This window comes from Hesperophylax consimilis, chromosome 3, assembly GCF_061612785.1.
Source record: "Hesperophylax consimilis isolate HC1 chromosome 3, BYU_Hcon_1.0, whole genome shotgun sequence".
NCBI lineage: Eukaryota > Metazoa > Arthropoda > Insecta > Trichoptera > Limnephilidae > Hesperophylax > Hesperophylax consimilis.
The window spans coordinates 42,789,982-42,807,519 of NC_142838.1; the positions used below are offsets into that span (position 1 = coordinate 42,789,982).

A 17,538-nucleotide genomic window follows, 5' to 3' on the forward strand; every position below is an offset into this window, starting at 1 on the left:
ATTCTGAAAAACTAATAACTTCCTTTCTTTTTTAAATTTAATAAATTAATATATTATCCATCACTACTATCAACAAAAATACTACAGCAAACATACATTTATGTAAAAAGAATTATTTAAGTACTAACTAACAACAACATTTATGTACACTCCCCTTCCATACACAAGCAAATGCTTTCAATGGAAGAGTAGTAAAAAAATACAAGATGTAAAATGAATTATGTACCATGTAAACTTATTATTAAAAATAAAAAATAATTACAAAAAAAAAAAAAAAGGAAATGGTAGGTTAAGAAATATTTCAAATGTGAAAACAATTAAAAATGTTTACTATGCCATTGTCCACTATTTGCTTTTCTACGGAATCATAGGTTGGGGAGGATCCTTTAAAAACAATCTAAACTCTGTAAAAGTTTCACAAAGAATCATCATAAAAGTAATACTGAAAAAAATCTACCTTCTCAACAGAATTACCGATTCAAGTGAGATCGTCTGTAAAAACCGAGTATAAATAAACTTCAATGATAAATCAATGCTCAATACATCGGTGGTACTGACCCTGTTTTGTATTACTATTCATTGGCTTTTTGAAAATAAAAAATATTTTGATGTGTGCTGTGGGTTTTTTATTTTCCTTCTTTTGCATTCCAATATTTTTATAATATAATATTTTTGGGCTAGTGAATGAACGATGTTCTGAGAGTGGTTTATTTATAGTTCAATGGGCTTGTTGTGTCCATAAGACACAAAGAATGGCTTTATAAAGAAACAAAAAAAAAACCACTAGACATTAAATTAAATGTTCATTTTAGAGAATACAAAAATAAATTAACCACGCTCATAAAAAACACGAAAGAAAATTATTATAAAAATAAACTTGATGATTCTGAAAATGACAGTAAGAAAGTTTGGAATATAATCAATGAAATCATGGAAAATAAACAAAATACCAAAAGTAATACTATTAAGAGTGTAATACAATACAATAACATAATTAACTGTATTGAAGAACCTAAAAAAGGAGCAAACGCTTTTAACGAATTCTTTGCAAATATCGGAAAGAGTCTAGCAGAAAAAATTACCGTGAAAAAAATAAATAAGATGTATATTGAAAATATTCCAAATATAGAAACTAAACTTGAACTCTTCGAACCAACCAATCCGTCTGAAATTGTACAAATTATATCAAAAATGCGAGGTGGTTCTGCTCCGGGATTTGACGGTCTCGCTGTAAAAACACTAAAAATCATTAAAAATTATATTTCTACACCAATCTCTCATATTATAAACAATAGCTTTAAGACAGGAGTCCACATAGCACTCTTTTTAGGGTGAATTGCCTAATACAAAAAAAAAAAAAAAAAGACAGGAGTTTTCCCGAGCACGTATAAGAAAACCATAATCTCTCCAATATTTAAGTCCGGTAGCCCGGAGGACATTTCTAATTATAGACCCATTTCACTCTTATCTAATATATCGAAAATTTTTGAAAAAATTGTTAAAAAAAGACTAACTGCATTCTTAAAAAAAAACTCGATTATAAATGAAAATCAATTCGGTTTCACAGAGGGAAAAAGTACCCAAGATGCCATTGCAAAAATTTCATCTAGTATTCAGAGTGCCCTGGACAAATCAAATAAATGTATAGGAATTTTTATTGACTTAAAGAAAGCATTTGACAGCATTTCCCATGAAAGACTTATATTAAAATTAAAAGAAAATGGCATTGACCACTTAGCTCTTAAATGGATAGAAAGCTACTTAACAGAGAGACCTCAAATTGTAAAATTAAACCAAACCTTTAGTACACCACTAACAAGTACATTTGGCATTCCTCAAGGCACGATCCTCGGACCATTACTATTTCTAATGTATGTAAATGACATTTTCCAACAGAAAATCAAAGGTGAATTAATCTCTTATGCTGATGATACTGTTTTATTAATAAAAGGTCAAACATGGGAACTAGTTAACAAACTTGCAAATGAATGTATTAATATCTTAAAATCATGGTTTGATAATAACCTACTCACACTTAATGCCAAAAAAACAACATATGTATTATTTTCACTACAAAAAATACCTAAACACAAAGTAAATATCATAATCCATGATGAAAATTGTGACAATGTCAACTGTAAACTACTTAATCCTATTTGTACTGTAATCAACTCTTCTTCTGAAATTAAATATCTTGGTGTGATCATCGATGAAAATTTGAAATGGAAAAGCCATATTACGGAGTTAGTAAAGAGAATAAGGAAATGTATATATATATATTTGTTAGGTTAAGAAATATTTTAAATGTGAAAATACTAAAAAATGTATATTATGCTCTTGTCCACTCCCTGCTTATTTACGGAATCATAGGTTGGGGAGGATCTTATAAAAACAACCTAAACTCAGTAAAAGTCTCCCAAAAAATTATTATAAAGGTAATACTTAAAAAAAACTCTACTTTCCCAACAAAATTGCTTTTTAAAATGTTTCCAGTACCAAATATTGATGATATATTTAAGCAAACTTCAATTATAAAAATGTGTAAAGAAAAAAATAACACAGAATATCAAGAATTTTACAAACTGATGAGAAATGGAAATCAATTTATTACGCCAATCTTTAAAACAACTCAAATGCAAAACCATTATATTTACCAAGCCATAAAAAACTACAATAATCTCCCTTCCGAATTGCGCTGTATTACGAACCAACAAGAACAAATGAATAAAATCAAACTTTTTTTCAAAAAAAACTTATATTAAAAAAATATATGGATATATTATATTTATATTTTACACATAACATTGAATCACTGAAGTAAGAATCGTGGCTCCCTTATCAGGCACAAGAGCTCCTCTTTTCTGATAAGGTATACATGACCAATTATGTACCTAAATATTATATTTTGCAAAAAAATGTATGTATTAATGTAACTATGATCTATATTAAAATAATAAAAAAATAAAAAAAAACCTTTGACATTTGCTTCGAGATAAATTATTGTTTTGTTCTTTTTTCTTGTGATAAGTGATAAAAATTTTCCGTCAACACATTTGCTCCATTAAATTATTGTTATTCCGTTATTCCGAGGATATCTAACACTACACTCGTTTACCAGGTTTTGTTATAACATAAAAAGTTAAAATGGTGCGCGCTTGGTTTATGGATAGTTTAGAAACCTCCCAGCAGTTGGAAAACCAAAGGAACCCTCCTGAATTCCTCACCGTAGATGAACTTTACAAACAGACGGGAGTTGAATATTTCAAGGTTGATAAATAATATAATATTTACTATTAATTCTAACATATATAATAATTGAACATTATTTTTTTCAAATTCTTATTGAGTTGTTACGAATAATATGTAATGATGCAATGTACGCATGCTGAGTTTGTTTAATAGCGTCTGTTCTGAGGAGCTGGCAGCATTGAGTGAAACTCAACATACACAAGCGGAACACCTATACACAGTTGATGTTGGCTTCATGAGAACGGGCTGCTTCTTCGACTCGTTTTTGTGTAAGACGGCTCGTATGTGGAACAAGCTATAATCCAGCCTATATCTTAATCTGCCTCACTACGCTACCCAACCGGGTGGCGACGTAGCTCTCCTGCCTTTACGCTGTACAGACAGGGGGCACTCTCGTGAGGTGTCACTTAAAAAAAATGTTTTCTTCACAGATCAACTGCGACACTTACAAAACTGATGGGGTTCTTGATAAAATTAAGAGTGACCGAGGGTATACCTATGAGGATCAGATAACTATCTCCAAGGAGTGTCTTCCAGATTACGAGGAGAAGTTAAAGTCATTCTTCCAAGAACATTTGCACACCGAGGACGAGATTCGTGTTATTTTGGATGGATCGGGCTACTTTGATGTTAGAGATGGAAAGGAGGAGTGGATCAGGAGTGAGGTGGTCGCCGGAGATATGATTATTATTCCAAGTGGAATCTATCACCGTTTTACTCTTGACACAAAAGTAAGTACCTAATCATTCACCTTTTTTCAATTGAGAAGTTTCCTTCTACAGTGAAATCTCGATCGATCGTTCCTCGAATAATCGTTTCCCTGAATCTGTCATTTATTTCTTCCAGTTATAAATTAATTTCAATGTCCAGTGTGACATCCAGCGTGCTATGTCTCCAGAGTGCTGTACTTTAAATAATAATTTAATTTACATCTCTGATCTTTTGCACTCTTCAAAACTGTAATGTTGTTAGTTTGACAGTAGTTTTAAACCTTTCTAACTAACTGTAAAAAAAACTTAGTTAAAAATATTTCTCAAGACCTTCTCTGTGAACAGTCAGGAGAACTGTATCGCTACCCCTTTGGACGATGTGTTGACTCCGCCAAGAGAAAAGACACTTAAAATCTAATGGTAATAATGTGATATATAAAATAGCCTTTAATTGTATGAAACATCAAAAATATCTTATTTGTTTCAGAATTTTTTAATTGCCAAAAGAATGTTTGTGGCAAAGCCGGTGTGGATTACCCACAACCGCCCGGCGGATGATTTGACCTGCCGGAAGAAGTATGTGGAGAAGCTAAAGGAAGGATTTGCTGCAAAAGATGCCTAAACAATTCATGTTAATACTGCGTTGCCGAGATTTACAAAATGTTGACTATTGGACTATTCCTAATATTTAAAAAATATATATTGTATTTTCATATTGATTGTTCAATTTTGATCATTGGTAAAGTATAGAAAAATGAAGTATATTGGTATTTATTACGTATTTCGTGTGATGCGTTTTGTTAAAAGCTGTTATGCCTGTAAGTACCGGGGTCCAAATTTTAATGTACTAAATGTAGATAAGAATTTTGCAAAATTGTAAAATTTCATGATAAATTTTATAAACATACAAAAAATTTAGTAGTTGATAATATTGGATATTATTTTTTTTAGAATAGGAAACAGTAAATTTTTAAATTTTAACATTGCTATTATTATTTACCGATTACAAACCTACCTACTTTTTTATAGAACAAAAAGAACTGTTATTACTTTATAATTTATGTATTTATGACTTTTAATATCAATTCAAATGGAATACATTATCACATCCCAAAATAAACAAGATAAACAAGACCAAAACAAAGCAATTTTTATTTACAATTTATAAAAATGGTGATCGTAACAGGCAACTCTACACCGTCTACACCAAGGCTGCCCCAAAATGAGTGCTCCCCACAAAATATTTGAAATCCATGGGGGGGGGTTGTTGTTACGGAACTTCGCCTGAGTAAAAATTCCGCGCACCCAAAAGCATCATATGTGATTCCCCACAGCAATTTTTCGAATTCCATGGGGGGGGGTGGCTACAAGATTCCATTTCGGACGCAAAAAATATTATATCAAAAACTGATGTATTTTTGTTTACAAAGTAAGTTCAACAGGTTAGATTTTTTCGTCGCTGATTCTCGTTCTGAGTAGCCTAAATAGCGATAAATCGCCTTCGTTGGCAACACTGTGACCGCGCGCAAGCTGCATTGTTTGTTTTACCGCGGGCCCGCGACACTTTTTCAAATTGGCGGGTTTTTTGAAAATGGTTCACGCGGGCCACTTATAATTCGTTCGCGGGCCTGGGGTTGGGCAGCCTTGGTCTACACCATATTATTATATTAAAATATGTATTGACATATTTATCTATGTAAAGGTCGTCAAAATAGAATTGGCAAAAAAGAGAGAGCACAGCGATCTTTTCAATGGCAACACAAAAAAGGTTGAAATGAAAATAGATGAAACGTAAAATAAGCACATTGGATGATTGGTTTATTTATGATAAGCACTATGCTTTAAGTACATATTTTTCACACCAATATTAAACGTTGTACGTGACAGTTCGTACAGATACTGTAACAATAGGTGGGGCTGGACACAACTTGTCACGAAATCAGCCTCGGAGTGTGGCGAGAAAGTGGAGTGAAGCTACGTCAAAGTACAGAGAAGAATTGATTTCTGAAATCTGACTTGACACATTGTTGCACATTATTGTGTTCGCACAAACAGTTCTCCAACTCGTCGTGGAAGGAGTTTATAATAATTGGTTCTTTTAGAATAATCAGGGATTTATTATTACTCCGCGTAATATAATGGTGACTCGATGGTCGACCTAACTAGAAACTGGCTAATTGGAATCACTATCAAAATTATCGTTTCCAGTACCAAATGTCAAAGACATATTTAAGCAAGCTTCAATTATAAAAATGTGCAAAGAAAAAATTAACAAAGAATACCAAGAATTTTACAAACTTGTTACTACTATACTTGGGAGTTTAATATTAACACTATGCAGGTAAAAGAAAAGGAGGAACGAAAAAAAAAGTTAGGAGGTTCCTCGGCGGGCGAGGAACCTGTGGTGGTAGTAGGAGATTTTCAAATATTGTCAGGTTATTCGTAACCCGGGAATGTTTGTCTTTCTTTTTAAAAAAAAAAATTAAATATGGGACCAACAGTTAAATTTATTTGATTATTAATTATGTTGGAGTTATTATTGACGGCTCTCTTAGTTTCTAAATTATTTAACCAAATTCCATTTTTAGGAAATATTTTAGTTTCAGAGGATTTATCGAAAGAGTGATTAGTTTCTATTCAATGATTCGCTAATTTAGAAAAAGGCAAAGTTCTTTTATTCTTATGTTGACGATCCGAGCCGTTTTTCCTATTTAAAAAGCTGAACAATCGTTGCAATTAAGTTTATATATATGCCCGAGTGGCTCAGGTTGCAATCATGTTTATATATGCCCGAGTGGCTCATTTGTCATCACTATTTTTCCGATAATAAAAGGTGAACAGTCATTACAATTAAGTTTATATATGCCCGAGTGGCTCAGTTTGTCATCACAATTTTGCTGATTTAAAAAAGCCGAGCAATCATTGCAATTAATTGCAATTAAGTCCATAGGAGTCCACATTTTTTCGATCCATGGGTCGAATTTCGATAAGAAAAAATTCCCGATATTGTGATATTCGACAAAAATTTACGATAATTCAGAATCTTTTCGATGACTTCGGTAGATTTTCATAAATTTTGGTATATTTTCAAGAATTTCGGTAGATCGGTAGATTTTTGCCGAAATCGGTAAATCTACTGAAATTTCGGTATGTATGGCATCGCTGTTATGGTTCCATGATAACTCAACACAGTGACAATTCAACACACTTTTAAAAAGTGGTATAAAGTCATTAGAAACGATGAAAAAATTATTTTTTTAACCTAACCTAACCTAACTTACTTAACCCAGTTAATAAAGTTTTTGTTTCATCACTTTCCATGACTTTATATAACTTTTAAAATATGTGATGAATTATCATTGTGATGATTTATCCGGTCACCCGCTGTTATACCCCATCCAGACAGGGCGATTTTAGTTGATCAACTCTGTGTTGAATCTTGAAAGCTAATCGACAAGTGTTAACATCCTTTCAACAGAGTTGATCAAGTTTTTAGTTGATCGATGAAATTTGAAAGCACATCTACTTTTGTTGTTTCCTTACTATCGATCTCAGTCGTTTTATGGAGTATTTATTTATTTATTTATTTATTTACACATATACGGCACAACACGTGCCATTAACATAATTGACATACTTATAATAGTACAACAACATGAAGAATAACAGTATAAATGTTAGTAAAATTTAAGAAAATAGGTAAAAAGTAAGGTAATAAGTAGTGTATAAAAACTATAATGTATAAAAGTAAATTGTAAAGTGAATAGTTTAAAATATAAAGTATTAAAGTACAAACCATAATTTATTAGGAAAAAGTAAAAATAAAAATAAAAATTTAAAGATTGAAATAAAACAATAAAATGTACCAATAAGATACCTATCTCTAGGTACCGACAATGATTTAAATATAAAAAGTAATAAATCCTGGATTATGTTAACCGATATGATAAATTTTACAAGTACTTATGATTTCAAGTGCATTAATAGTTTTAGAAGTACTGGTAGGCATATTATGTTTACATGATGTATTTACGTGGTACTAGCAAACAAATTTAGTTTAACGCATCTTTTGTATGAAGACAGATTACCGGCAGCGTGATCAATATTAGCATATTCATTGCCTAAAATATGCAAGCGATTTATGGTTGAGTTTTGTTCTGCGTTCGTCATAGTATTGTCACAGTGGAAAGGTGTTTTGAGTCGAGTCGGTCTACTAGGTACATGGTAATTTATTAATGAGACCAATTCAGGGGAGTCAAACCAGTTATTGTTTATTTTAAATAAAAAAATAAGATCATTGAGTATTCTTCTATCTTTTAACGATAAGAGTCTCATTTTTTGTAATAAAGATTCATAGTTTATGTCAACCGCAGGAATACCTAATTTGAAATTAATTGATCTGAGAAATTTGCGTTGGATTCTTTCAATGGAGTTTGCATGGCTTTTGTAGAAAGGGTTCCATATGGGGGAATTGTATTCTAAATGACTCCTAACCAGAGTTGTATATAGTATTTTAAATGTTTGGATATTTTTAAAATCTTTACAAATTCTTACAATGAAGCCCAGAATTTTCATTGCTTTACCCGTTATTATATCAATGTGATTGGTAAATAGTAGTTTAGAGTCGAAGGTTATTCCAAGGTCCCTTATTACAGGTACTGACAATAAACTGTGATTGTTAAAAGAGTAACTATATTTGATAGGGTTTTTAATTCTAAAGAAACTCATGATTTGACATTTTTTTATGTTAAGTGTAAGTTTGTTAATGGTACACCATTCTACGAATTTTATAAAATTGGATTGGAGGGACAAGCAGTCGTATATATTTTTTATGATTTTATATATTTTCATGTCATCAGCAAATAATAATATGTTAACATCAGTGAATATGGAAGTGACATCGTTTATGAATAGTATAAACAATATTGGACCAAGGTGCGAACCCTGAGGCACACCACTAGTGGCTTCAAATTCGTAAGATAAGTGTTCTTTAATACAGACAGTTAGTACACGTTTTGATAAATAATTCTTAATCCAACATAATAAATTACCACTTATTCCTAATTTAGACAATTTATTTATAAGAATTTTAATGCAAACCTTATCAAAGGCTTTACTAAAATCCGTGTAGATTGAATCAACTTGTTCTCTATTAGCAAGAGCACCAGAGATAAAATGTTCATACAGTGTAAGGTTAGTTAAGGTAGATCGTCCAGAGATAAAACCATGTTGAAATGATGAGATATTAAATTTTATGCAAGAACATATTTTTTGGAGAATTAACTTTTCAAAAATTTTTGGTATTGACGATTGTATGCATATTGGTCTGTAATTTTCAACTAAAGACTTGTCTCCGCTTTTAAATATAGGAGTGAGAAAGCTATTTTTCCATATTTGTGGGAACTTGCCTGTTAAAAGTGATTGATTAAATAGTAGGTACAGAGGGTAAGAGATACTACTCCCACAGTTTTTTAGAAATACGGGGGGAATTTTATCTGGCCCTGAGCACGATTTAGGTTCCAGTAGTTTGATACATGCTGCAATTTCTTTAATCTCAATATGTATCTGAGATAGTTGTAAATTTATATCGGACTCAAAGTTTGGAATGTCTTCATCAGGGATATCTGTTTCATATACATCCTTAAAAAAATCTGCAAACAAATTGACAATATTTTTAGATTTTACAGGAAGTTTTCAGTTTATAGTGCATAGTTTCAGGTATGCCAAGGTTGTTGTTATTTTGAGCTTTACAATAGTTGAAAAAATGTTTTACATTGTTACCAATCGAAAATTCCACATTCTTAATGTAATTATTATAACAAATGTTTGATAATTTATTACAATCTTTTCGCAGCTTGCTGAAAATTATAAAATCAGAAAGATTTGTTGTTTCTTTGTAAATTTTATGCGCTTTTTTCTTCTCAATTACTATGTTAATGAGGTCCTTGCTAAACCAGCGAGGGAAATTTGAAGATAGTTTATAACTAATTGGGACAAAGTTTTCTATGGTTTTATATAGATGATCGTAAAAGGCTTTAATATTCTCATCGAGATTACCTCCTTCTAGTATAGACCAGTCAGTGTTATATAGATAATCGCGTATTGCTACATAATTGGCTTTATTAAAGTTAGGATATTGTGTCTGGTTTTTAATTTGCCATTTTATAGGGTTACATAATACAGTAATATCTAAAGGTGGGTGATGAGAATCAGGGGGAAGAACTGAATCGAGTGACTTTTCAACCGCAGTTGACAAGTCGGTACAAAGAACAAGATCTAGTAATCTATTATTGTCATTTTTTACATTGTTTAATTGAACTAGGTTAAGGAAATCACATAATTCAACTATTTCTTTTTCTGTGTCAGTTAAGCTAGAGTTTTGAGATAATGTAGAATTGTCGCGGGTACCCCAGTTGATTTTTGGTAAATTGTAATCACCGATGATAGTGATTTTACTATTTGGAAATTTAAACGACAGTTGTTCAATATCCTCGAAATGACTTTTGTATACACTTATATCTGATGATGGCGGAATATAAACACTGCCTATGATATTTTTTTGATTTTTGCCGTTTAGTAAAATGTAAACTTGCTCCACATTAGAATTTTTGGTTTTCAGAAGTTTTGAAGGATGTATCTTGTTGACAGCTATCATGACGCCACCGCCTCTAGATTTAGCGCTGGTTTGTTGACTTCTGTCAGACCGGTAAATATGATGGTGGGGTAGACCAAGCTCAGCAGAGTTGATGGATGGTTCCAGCCAGGTTTCCGTAAGAATGAGGATGTCATGTGGCAGTGTTGGGGCATGTATTTTAAAGTCCTTAAGTTTAGTTTTCATGCCTCTGACATTTTGGTAATAGCACTTCAGTTTGTTTACATTGTGTCGTTTTTTGGAAGGGTTGTAACAATAGTTGGTTTGGAGTTTATGTACTTTATGGTAAGGTTTGGTTCACCATTCTCTTGACGGAACAATAACTGCTTTCTAAACTCCACCAATTGATTCCTTTGGAGGATGGTTAAGTCATTACTTGCTTTGATTCCGTCTTTAAATTTGGTGCTATTACGTAGGAGAGTTCTCGGTGCGATATTGTTTGTAAATTCCAATTTAATTGGACGATTTTTGTTGGCAATTTTCTTGGCACCCAGTCGGAATACTTTGACGTTGATTAGATCTAATGACGGGTCGATAGCTTTTATAGCCGAAGAAACTTTGTCTCTATCTGTAGTATCTGTAGTATCATGAATTCTCAGATTCAAACGACAATCTAAGTTATTAATCGTCAAAATATCGATAATGTAGCCACGTTAAGCTATCATAAATACATTTTTCTGTCGAAATATATGTTTTTATTAACAATTTATTTTCGTTATACTATATAATGAACATCTAAGAATTCTCCTACTCATTCGGCTATAAGAGGTGGCCGTGAATGCACGCCAGGGGCATTTAACGCAGATTTAGCCTTTAAACCCATTTAAAACCGCCACGCCCATCTCTTTATTCTTATAGAAAACGAATAGTGTGGCTAAAAGTTCAGATCTCATTGGTTAGAGCAGAAGGATTGGTTTGATCTCTCGCTCTCTACCATAATGACCACGAGTCATTACACGTAATTTCTCTTTCTGTTACACGTAACAGAAAGAGATGACGGAATGTTGTCGTTTTACTGTATTCAAATCATTCAAACAAAATGAGAGTGGTTTATTTATGCACGCGGGTTGTCATTTGCTGCCGAAATACTATCATTTCACGTCGAAAATATTGCTTGTTAAAGTTCTCCGTGATAAAAATACAAAGCCAGTTTAGTGTTAGCGATTTACAAACATATATTCAACCTACCTACGTAAGTTCAAGTTTAAAGTGAATTGACAGTTTTTAGGTTAAAAATTTTTTGTTCAAAAATGCTTCATACTTGGCATACCTATGTCTTCCTCCACAACGTATAAATGTTGCACCTTCCATGTACCGGAAGACCACATACGGTCCACATGGAAGAAACATCAACAAGAAGATGTTCGGCACAACTGGGGCTATCGCAGAGGTCCGTTCAGGGGATTTGGGCCATATTGCACATTTTCCCGTATAAGGTTCAACTTGTTCAAGAATTAAAGCCGATAGACTACCAACAACGGCTTGATTATGCTATTTCATTCCGACAAAAAGCAGAAGAAAATCGCGATTTCATTAACAATTTGATAATGGGGGCTATCGCAGAGGTCCGTTCAGAGGATTTGGGCCATATTGCACATGTTCCCGTATAAGGTTCAACTTGTTCAAGAATTAAAGCCGATAGACTACCAACAACGGCTTGATTATGCTATTTCATTCCGACAAAAAGCAGAAGAAAATCGCGATTTCATTAACAATTTGATAATGGGGGCTATCGCAGAGGTCCGTTCAGGGGATTTGGGCCATATTGCACATGTTCCCGTATAAGGTTCAACTTGTTCAAGAATTAAAGCCGATAGACTACCAACAACGGCGTGATTATGCTATTTCATTCCGACAAAAAGCAGAAGAAAATCGCGATTTCATTAACAATTTGATAATGAGCAATGAAGCCCATTTCCTATTGAATGGTTTCGTAAACAAGTAAAATTGCAAGATAAGAGTTACGGAGAATCCAAGAACAGTTCATCAGCAACAATGACACCCACTTAAGTGTACTGTTTGGTGCGGTGTATCGTCTGAAAGGATCATTGATCCATATTTCTTTGAAAATGCACATGGCGCCTCAGTTACGGTTAATGGTGCTGAATATCGAACGATGCTCGACAATTTTTTGAGGCCAGCTGTAGAAAACCATCCACAGTTGTGGTTCCAACAAGATGGAGACACAGCCCACACTGCAAGGGACACAATGGCTCTGTTACGGGACCTCTTTGGCGAACGCATTATTTTGCGCAGGAGCGATTTCAATTGGCCCCCACGTTCACCGGATTTAACAGCGCCAGACTGTTTTCTTTGGGGTTATTTGAAAGAAAGGGTACACGTAAATAAGTCACATACCACATCTAAAACAACATATTCTGAATGAAATTCAAGCCACAACACCGGAAATTTTACGAAAAGTTATGCAAAATGTACTGGAAAGAGCACGAATATGCGAAGCCGAAAATGGCCACCACTTGCGGGATATAATTTTTCACACTTAAGCCAATAATATTCCCCATTAATATACTGCATAACAAAAAATATAATAATAATTAACCATTAAATAAAAAATTTATTACACATTCAAACCATATCGGTAGTTTTGCGTCATCCTGTATATCAAATTGTAGGAAATTTAGTCTACTATAAAAAATATGGAATGATATTTGGAGAAAATTTTGTTGTTCGGGGTCAAAGTGACAAAAACGATTTTTGGCAAAATCCGGAGATCTGAGAAGATTGAAAATTTTGTTTTTTCATTAGGCCTTCATCATATACAAATATACAATACCAATAGTACGTAAAAAATTCAGAATTACCCCATTTGATGCAAGTGAAAATGTTTAATTTTACTGGACTATATAGTATACTTCCGACTTAAGTTTTGCAATTTGTTATTGTTGAGGGCTTTAAAAGTTCACTTGACATGTATGGGATAATATACAGCAAAATGATAGCAGGTGGTGACTCCAGCACTTAATAAAATAAAAGAAGCACATCCGTATAAAAATGTTTCAGTCGAAAAGATCGAATGCCGAAATCACTTACTTCGAAATTATTTCAAAAAACTTAGATCACTGTTCGAAGATACAAAGTATCCCTTAGCATTGAGCATTTAATGTTTTTTTAACAAGTATTGAGCTAAAATATATCAAAATCTATAAAACCAAATAAATAAAAATATATACTAACAAATAAATAGTGTTTGCAAACAAGCCAACAATTAAAACTATTATTTAAACTTCTGTGTGCAGTGAATCTGTTTCTTCTTAATAATTATATTGCCAAATTCCGCCGAAAATCGCTTTCAAAATGAATACGAATAAAGCACTTTCTCTTCTAAATAAAGCCAAGGAAGAGATTACTGGCATCCATAGTGTCATTACCGATCCCTCTTTAAAAATCACTAAAGATCAAATGGCAAAAATACTCACCAAACTATCTAACCTCTCTGGTACCATGCAGGACCTAGGAGTAAATGTAGGAGTCCTGGAGGGGAAAGTTATGACATTTGAAAAAATCATAGAAAAGAAAGTATTACCCCAAGAAACATCACCAATTTGTGACTTGCTCGCAGAGATAGAGGAACGCAAGATCCGCACCAAGAACGTGATTTTACTTAACGTTCCCGAGTCTAGTTCCAACTCAAGCATGGAGAATATTTTGGAAGATAAAAAAAAAGTTTTAACTATCGTTAGTGAAATAAATAGCGAGTTCAAACCGGAAGAAGTAAAAATTTACAGGCTTGGTAGTAAAATTTCAAACAAAATCAGGCCCATTAAAGTCGAATTTGAAGACCCTAAGCTGGCAAAACTTATTCTCTTTAATAAAAAATACTTTGCCTAATGGAATAAAAATGAAACCGGATAGGACCCTCCAACAAAGAGAACATTTGACTGACCTCTGGAAGGAAATGGAGGAGAGAAAAGAAAAGGGTGAAATTGATTTGCGAATCAAACATTTTAATGGAATTCCTAAAATTATCAAAAGCCACGCAAAAAACTGATAAACAAACATAACACACTCTTAAGAATCAATGGATATTATCAAAATGTTCGAGGAATCCGTACGAAATTGCAACAACTTAAAAGGAATTCACCCACCTTCTCATATGACATTTTATTATTAACTGAAACATGGTTAAATGCAGATATCGGCTCGTCAGAATTAGGCCTAAATCAATATACTATCTATCGCCTTGATCGAAGTCCTAATTCGAGCAAAAAGTCTAACGGAGGAGGCGTGATGTTATGTGTGTCTAAAAATATCTCATCCTGTAGACTACCGGTCAAGCACACAAATGTTGAACACACTTTTGTAATGCTCAACATACCTTATAGTAAAATTATTATAGGTTGTGTCTACATCCCACCTGCATCGGATTTGCAAATATATAAAAACCACAATGAGGACATAGAAATGCTGAAATTCAAATATCCGAAAGCAAAATTCATAATTGCTGGTGATTATAATCTGCCGAACTGGACCAGCCAAGATGACATCGGATCTGCCACAAACGAAGTTGAATTACAGTGCGCTAAATCCAGTGAAATTCGTGATATGTCCATATTCCTAGGACTAACTCAATCAAACAATGTGTCTAATTCTAATAATCGAATGTTAGATTTAGTGTTTTCAAGTGATTCAAAAATAGTGGTTGAGAAATCTGACGAATTATTATTGCCTCTAGATAAACACCATCCACCATTAGATATTATCATGACAAATATGTCTGGAAGATCTCCAAACCTAACTACCACATCGTATAATTTCTCCAAAGCCGAATACCATAATATTAATGAGTACCTTACCTCGGTAGATTGGTCATTTTTAGACAACGAAAATAATTTAAATAATCAATTAGAACAATTTTACTCAATTTTAAATACCTCGATAGAGCGCTTTGTTCCTAGGGTCAACTTCACACCATCTAACTATCCCAAATGGTTTACGAGGGAATTAAAAAAACATATTAATTATAAAAAACATATCCATAGAATATATAAACATACCAGAAATCCTAATGATTACATAACTTTTACTAAATTACGTAAGCAGTTAAAGAATTATCAATAAAATGCTATAGTGATTATGTAAGCCTAATTGAAAAAGAGGTACACCAAAATGTTAAAAAATTATGGAGTTTTTCTAAAAGTCAACAAAAAAATGATTGTGGATTTCCCAATAACATGTACTTAAAAGAAAAATGTGCCGACAGTATCGAAGGTATAGTTAATCTATTTGCTGATTCATTTAAAAGTGTTTACGACACAGATATTCGTGTCAATACGATTCCCGATATTTCAGTGGAAGAGGTATTAAATCTAAGCCAATGTTTCATCAAAAAAGAATCTATAGAAAAAGTCATAAAAGAATTAGATAGCAATAAATCTGCTGGACCGGATGGTATTCCTCCAATATTTTTCAAAACCTGTGTTAGTAGTCTGATATATCCTCTTTATAAACTCTTTAACAATTCTTTAAGTTCTGGTTCTTTTCCAGCTCAGTGGAAAAAGAGTTATTTAACCCCTATTCATAAAAAAGGAGATAAAAGCGATATATCAAACTATAGACCAATTTGTATAATGTCTGCTTTACCGAAAGTTTTTGAGAAATTAGTCCTAGATATCATTGTAAAACCTATCAACAACATTATTGTTCCTAACCAACATGGCTTCATCACAGGTCGCTCTACCTTAAGTAATTTAATGATTTATGAAAATTACATATCTGAATCTCTGGGTCTCAAACAACAAGTGGACAGTATATACACTGACTTTAGTAAAGCTTTTGATAAGGTTCGACATCACATACTTATTTATAAACTTCGATCGTTGGGCATCAAAGGTAAATTATTGAGTTGGATTGTTAGTTATCTTAGCCATAGGGTGCTCAGTGTTAAGATTAATTCTGTACAATCTTATATATTCGAGGCCACAAGTGGGGTTCCTCAAGGGTCCCACCTCGGCCCAATATTTTTCTTATTATTCATCAATGACATTGTTGACCAATTTAATGATGTAGAAGTTCTGCTATTTGCTGACGACTTAAAAATATATAAAAGAATACAAAATGTATCCGATTGTCAAATTTTACAGAGTAATTTAGAACAACTTCATCAATGGTGTGAACAAAATGCTTTATTTTTGAACATTCAGAAATGTCAAGTAATACGATTTTCCAAAACTCGTTATAATATATTACATGAATATACATTAAATAATATTAAATTAATACCAGTATCACATATTCGTGACTTGGGTGTAATATTCGTTGAAAACTTGTCATTCATTGAACACATCAACTATATAACTAATAAGGCTTTAAAGATGCTTGGCTTCCTTTGCAGAACTTTAACCGATTTTAAGTCCATAGATTGTATGAGAACCCTCTATACTTCATTAGTCAGAAGTCAATTGGAGTATAATTCACCTATTTGGTCCCCTTTAAATAAAGTTCACTCCAATAATATAGAAAGAGTTCAGCACAAATTTCTTAAGTATGTAAATTTTAAGCTCGGAATTCCTATTGATTACATTAATTATGTCAGTTTGATGAATCAATTGCATCTAATAACACTGTCTGACAGGAGAATTATTTCAGACCTGGTTGTGTTACACAGAGTCATTAATAACTTAATTGATAGTCCTGCCATCCTTGCCACTATTAAACTACATGTGCCGACTAGGAATACAAGGCAAAATATAACATTCTTCTGTAATACATACTCGACCAACTATCAGACACACTCACTGACCAATAGGATGCATGATCTGGGCAACAAGTATGGGGGTGTTATTGATTTATTTATTGACTCCATACATAGAATTAAGCATAATCTACATCAACACTTTGTTGAATCCTACAAATTAGAGTAGCTTTGGTAAATTAGTTTTAATGATTTGTTTTATATGTAATGTTGTT

The 17,538-nt window shown here is 32.7% G+C and overlaps 1 protein-coding gene across 1 annotated transcript; it reads left to right on the plus strand.

Annotated features, from left to right (window-relative positions):
* The first annotated feature begins 3,054 nt into the window (after positions 1 to 3,054).
* Positions 3,055 to 5,088, plus strand: LOC149425536 (acireductone dioxygenase-like). The gene is made up of 3 exons (XM_089651162.1): positions 3,055 to 3,267; positions 3,681 to 3,980; positions 4,447 to 5,088. The coding sequence occupies exons 1-3, from the start codon at positions 3,145 to 3,147 to the stop codon at positions 4,579 to 4,581; spliced, it is 558 nt and encodes a 185-aa protein (XP_089507288.1). The 5' UTR covers positions 3,055 to 3,144; the 3' UTR covers positions 4,582 to 5,088.
* The last annotated feature ends 12,450 nt before the right edge of the window (positions 5,089 to 17,538 follow it).

Coding starts and splice junctions, on each gene's coding strand:
- LOC149425536 (XM_089651162.1), top strand. CDS start 3,145: ATGGTGCGCGCTTGGTTTATGGATAGTTTAGAAACCTCCCAGCAGTTG. Junction 3,268..3,680: donor CGGGAGTTGAATATTTCAAG/GTTGATAAATAA, acceptor TTTTCTTCACAG/ATCAACTGCGACACTTACAA. Junction 3,981..4,446: donor GTTTTACTCTTGACACAAAA/GTAAGTACCTAA, acceptor TATTTGTTTCAG/AATTTTTTAATTGCCAAAAG.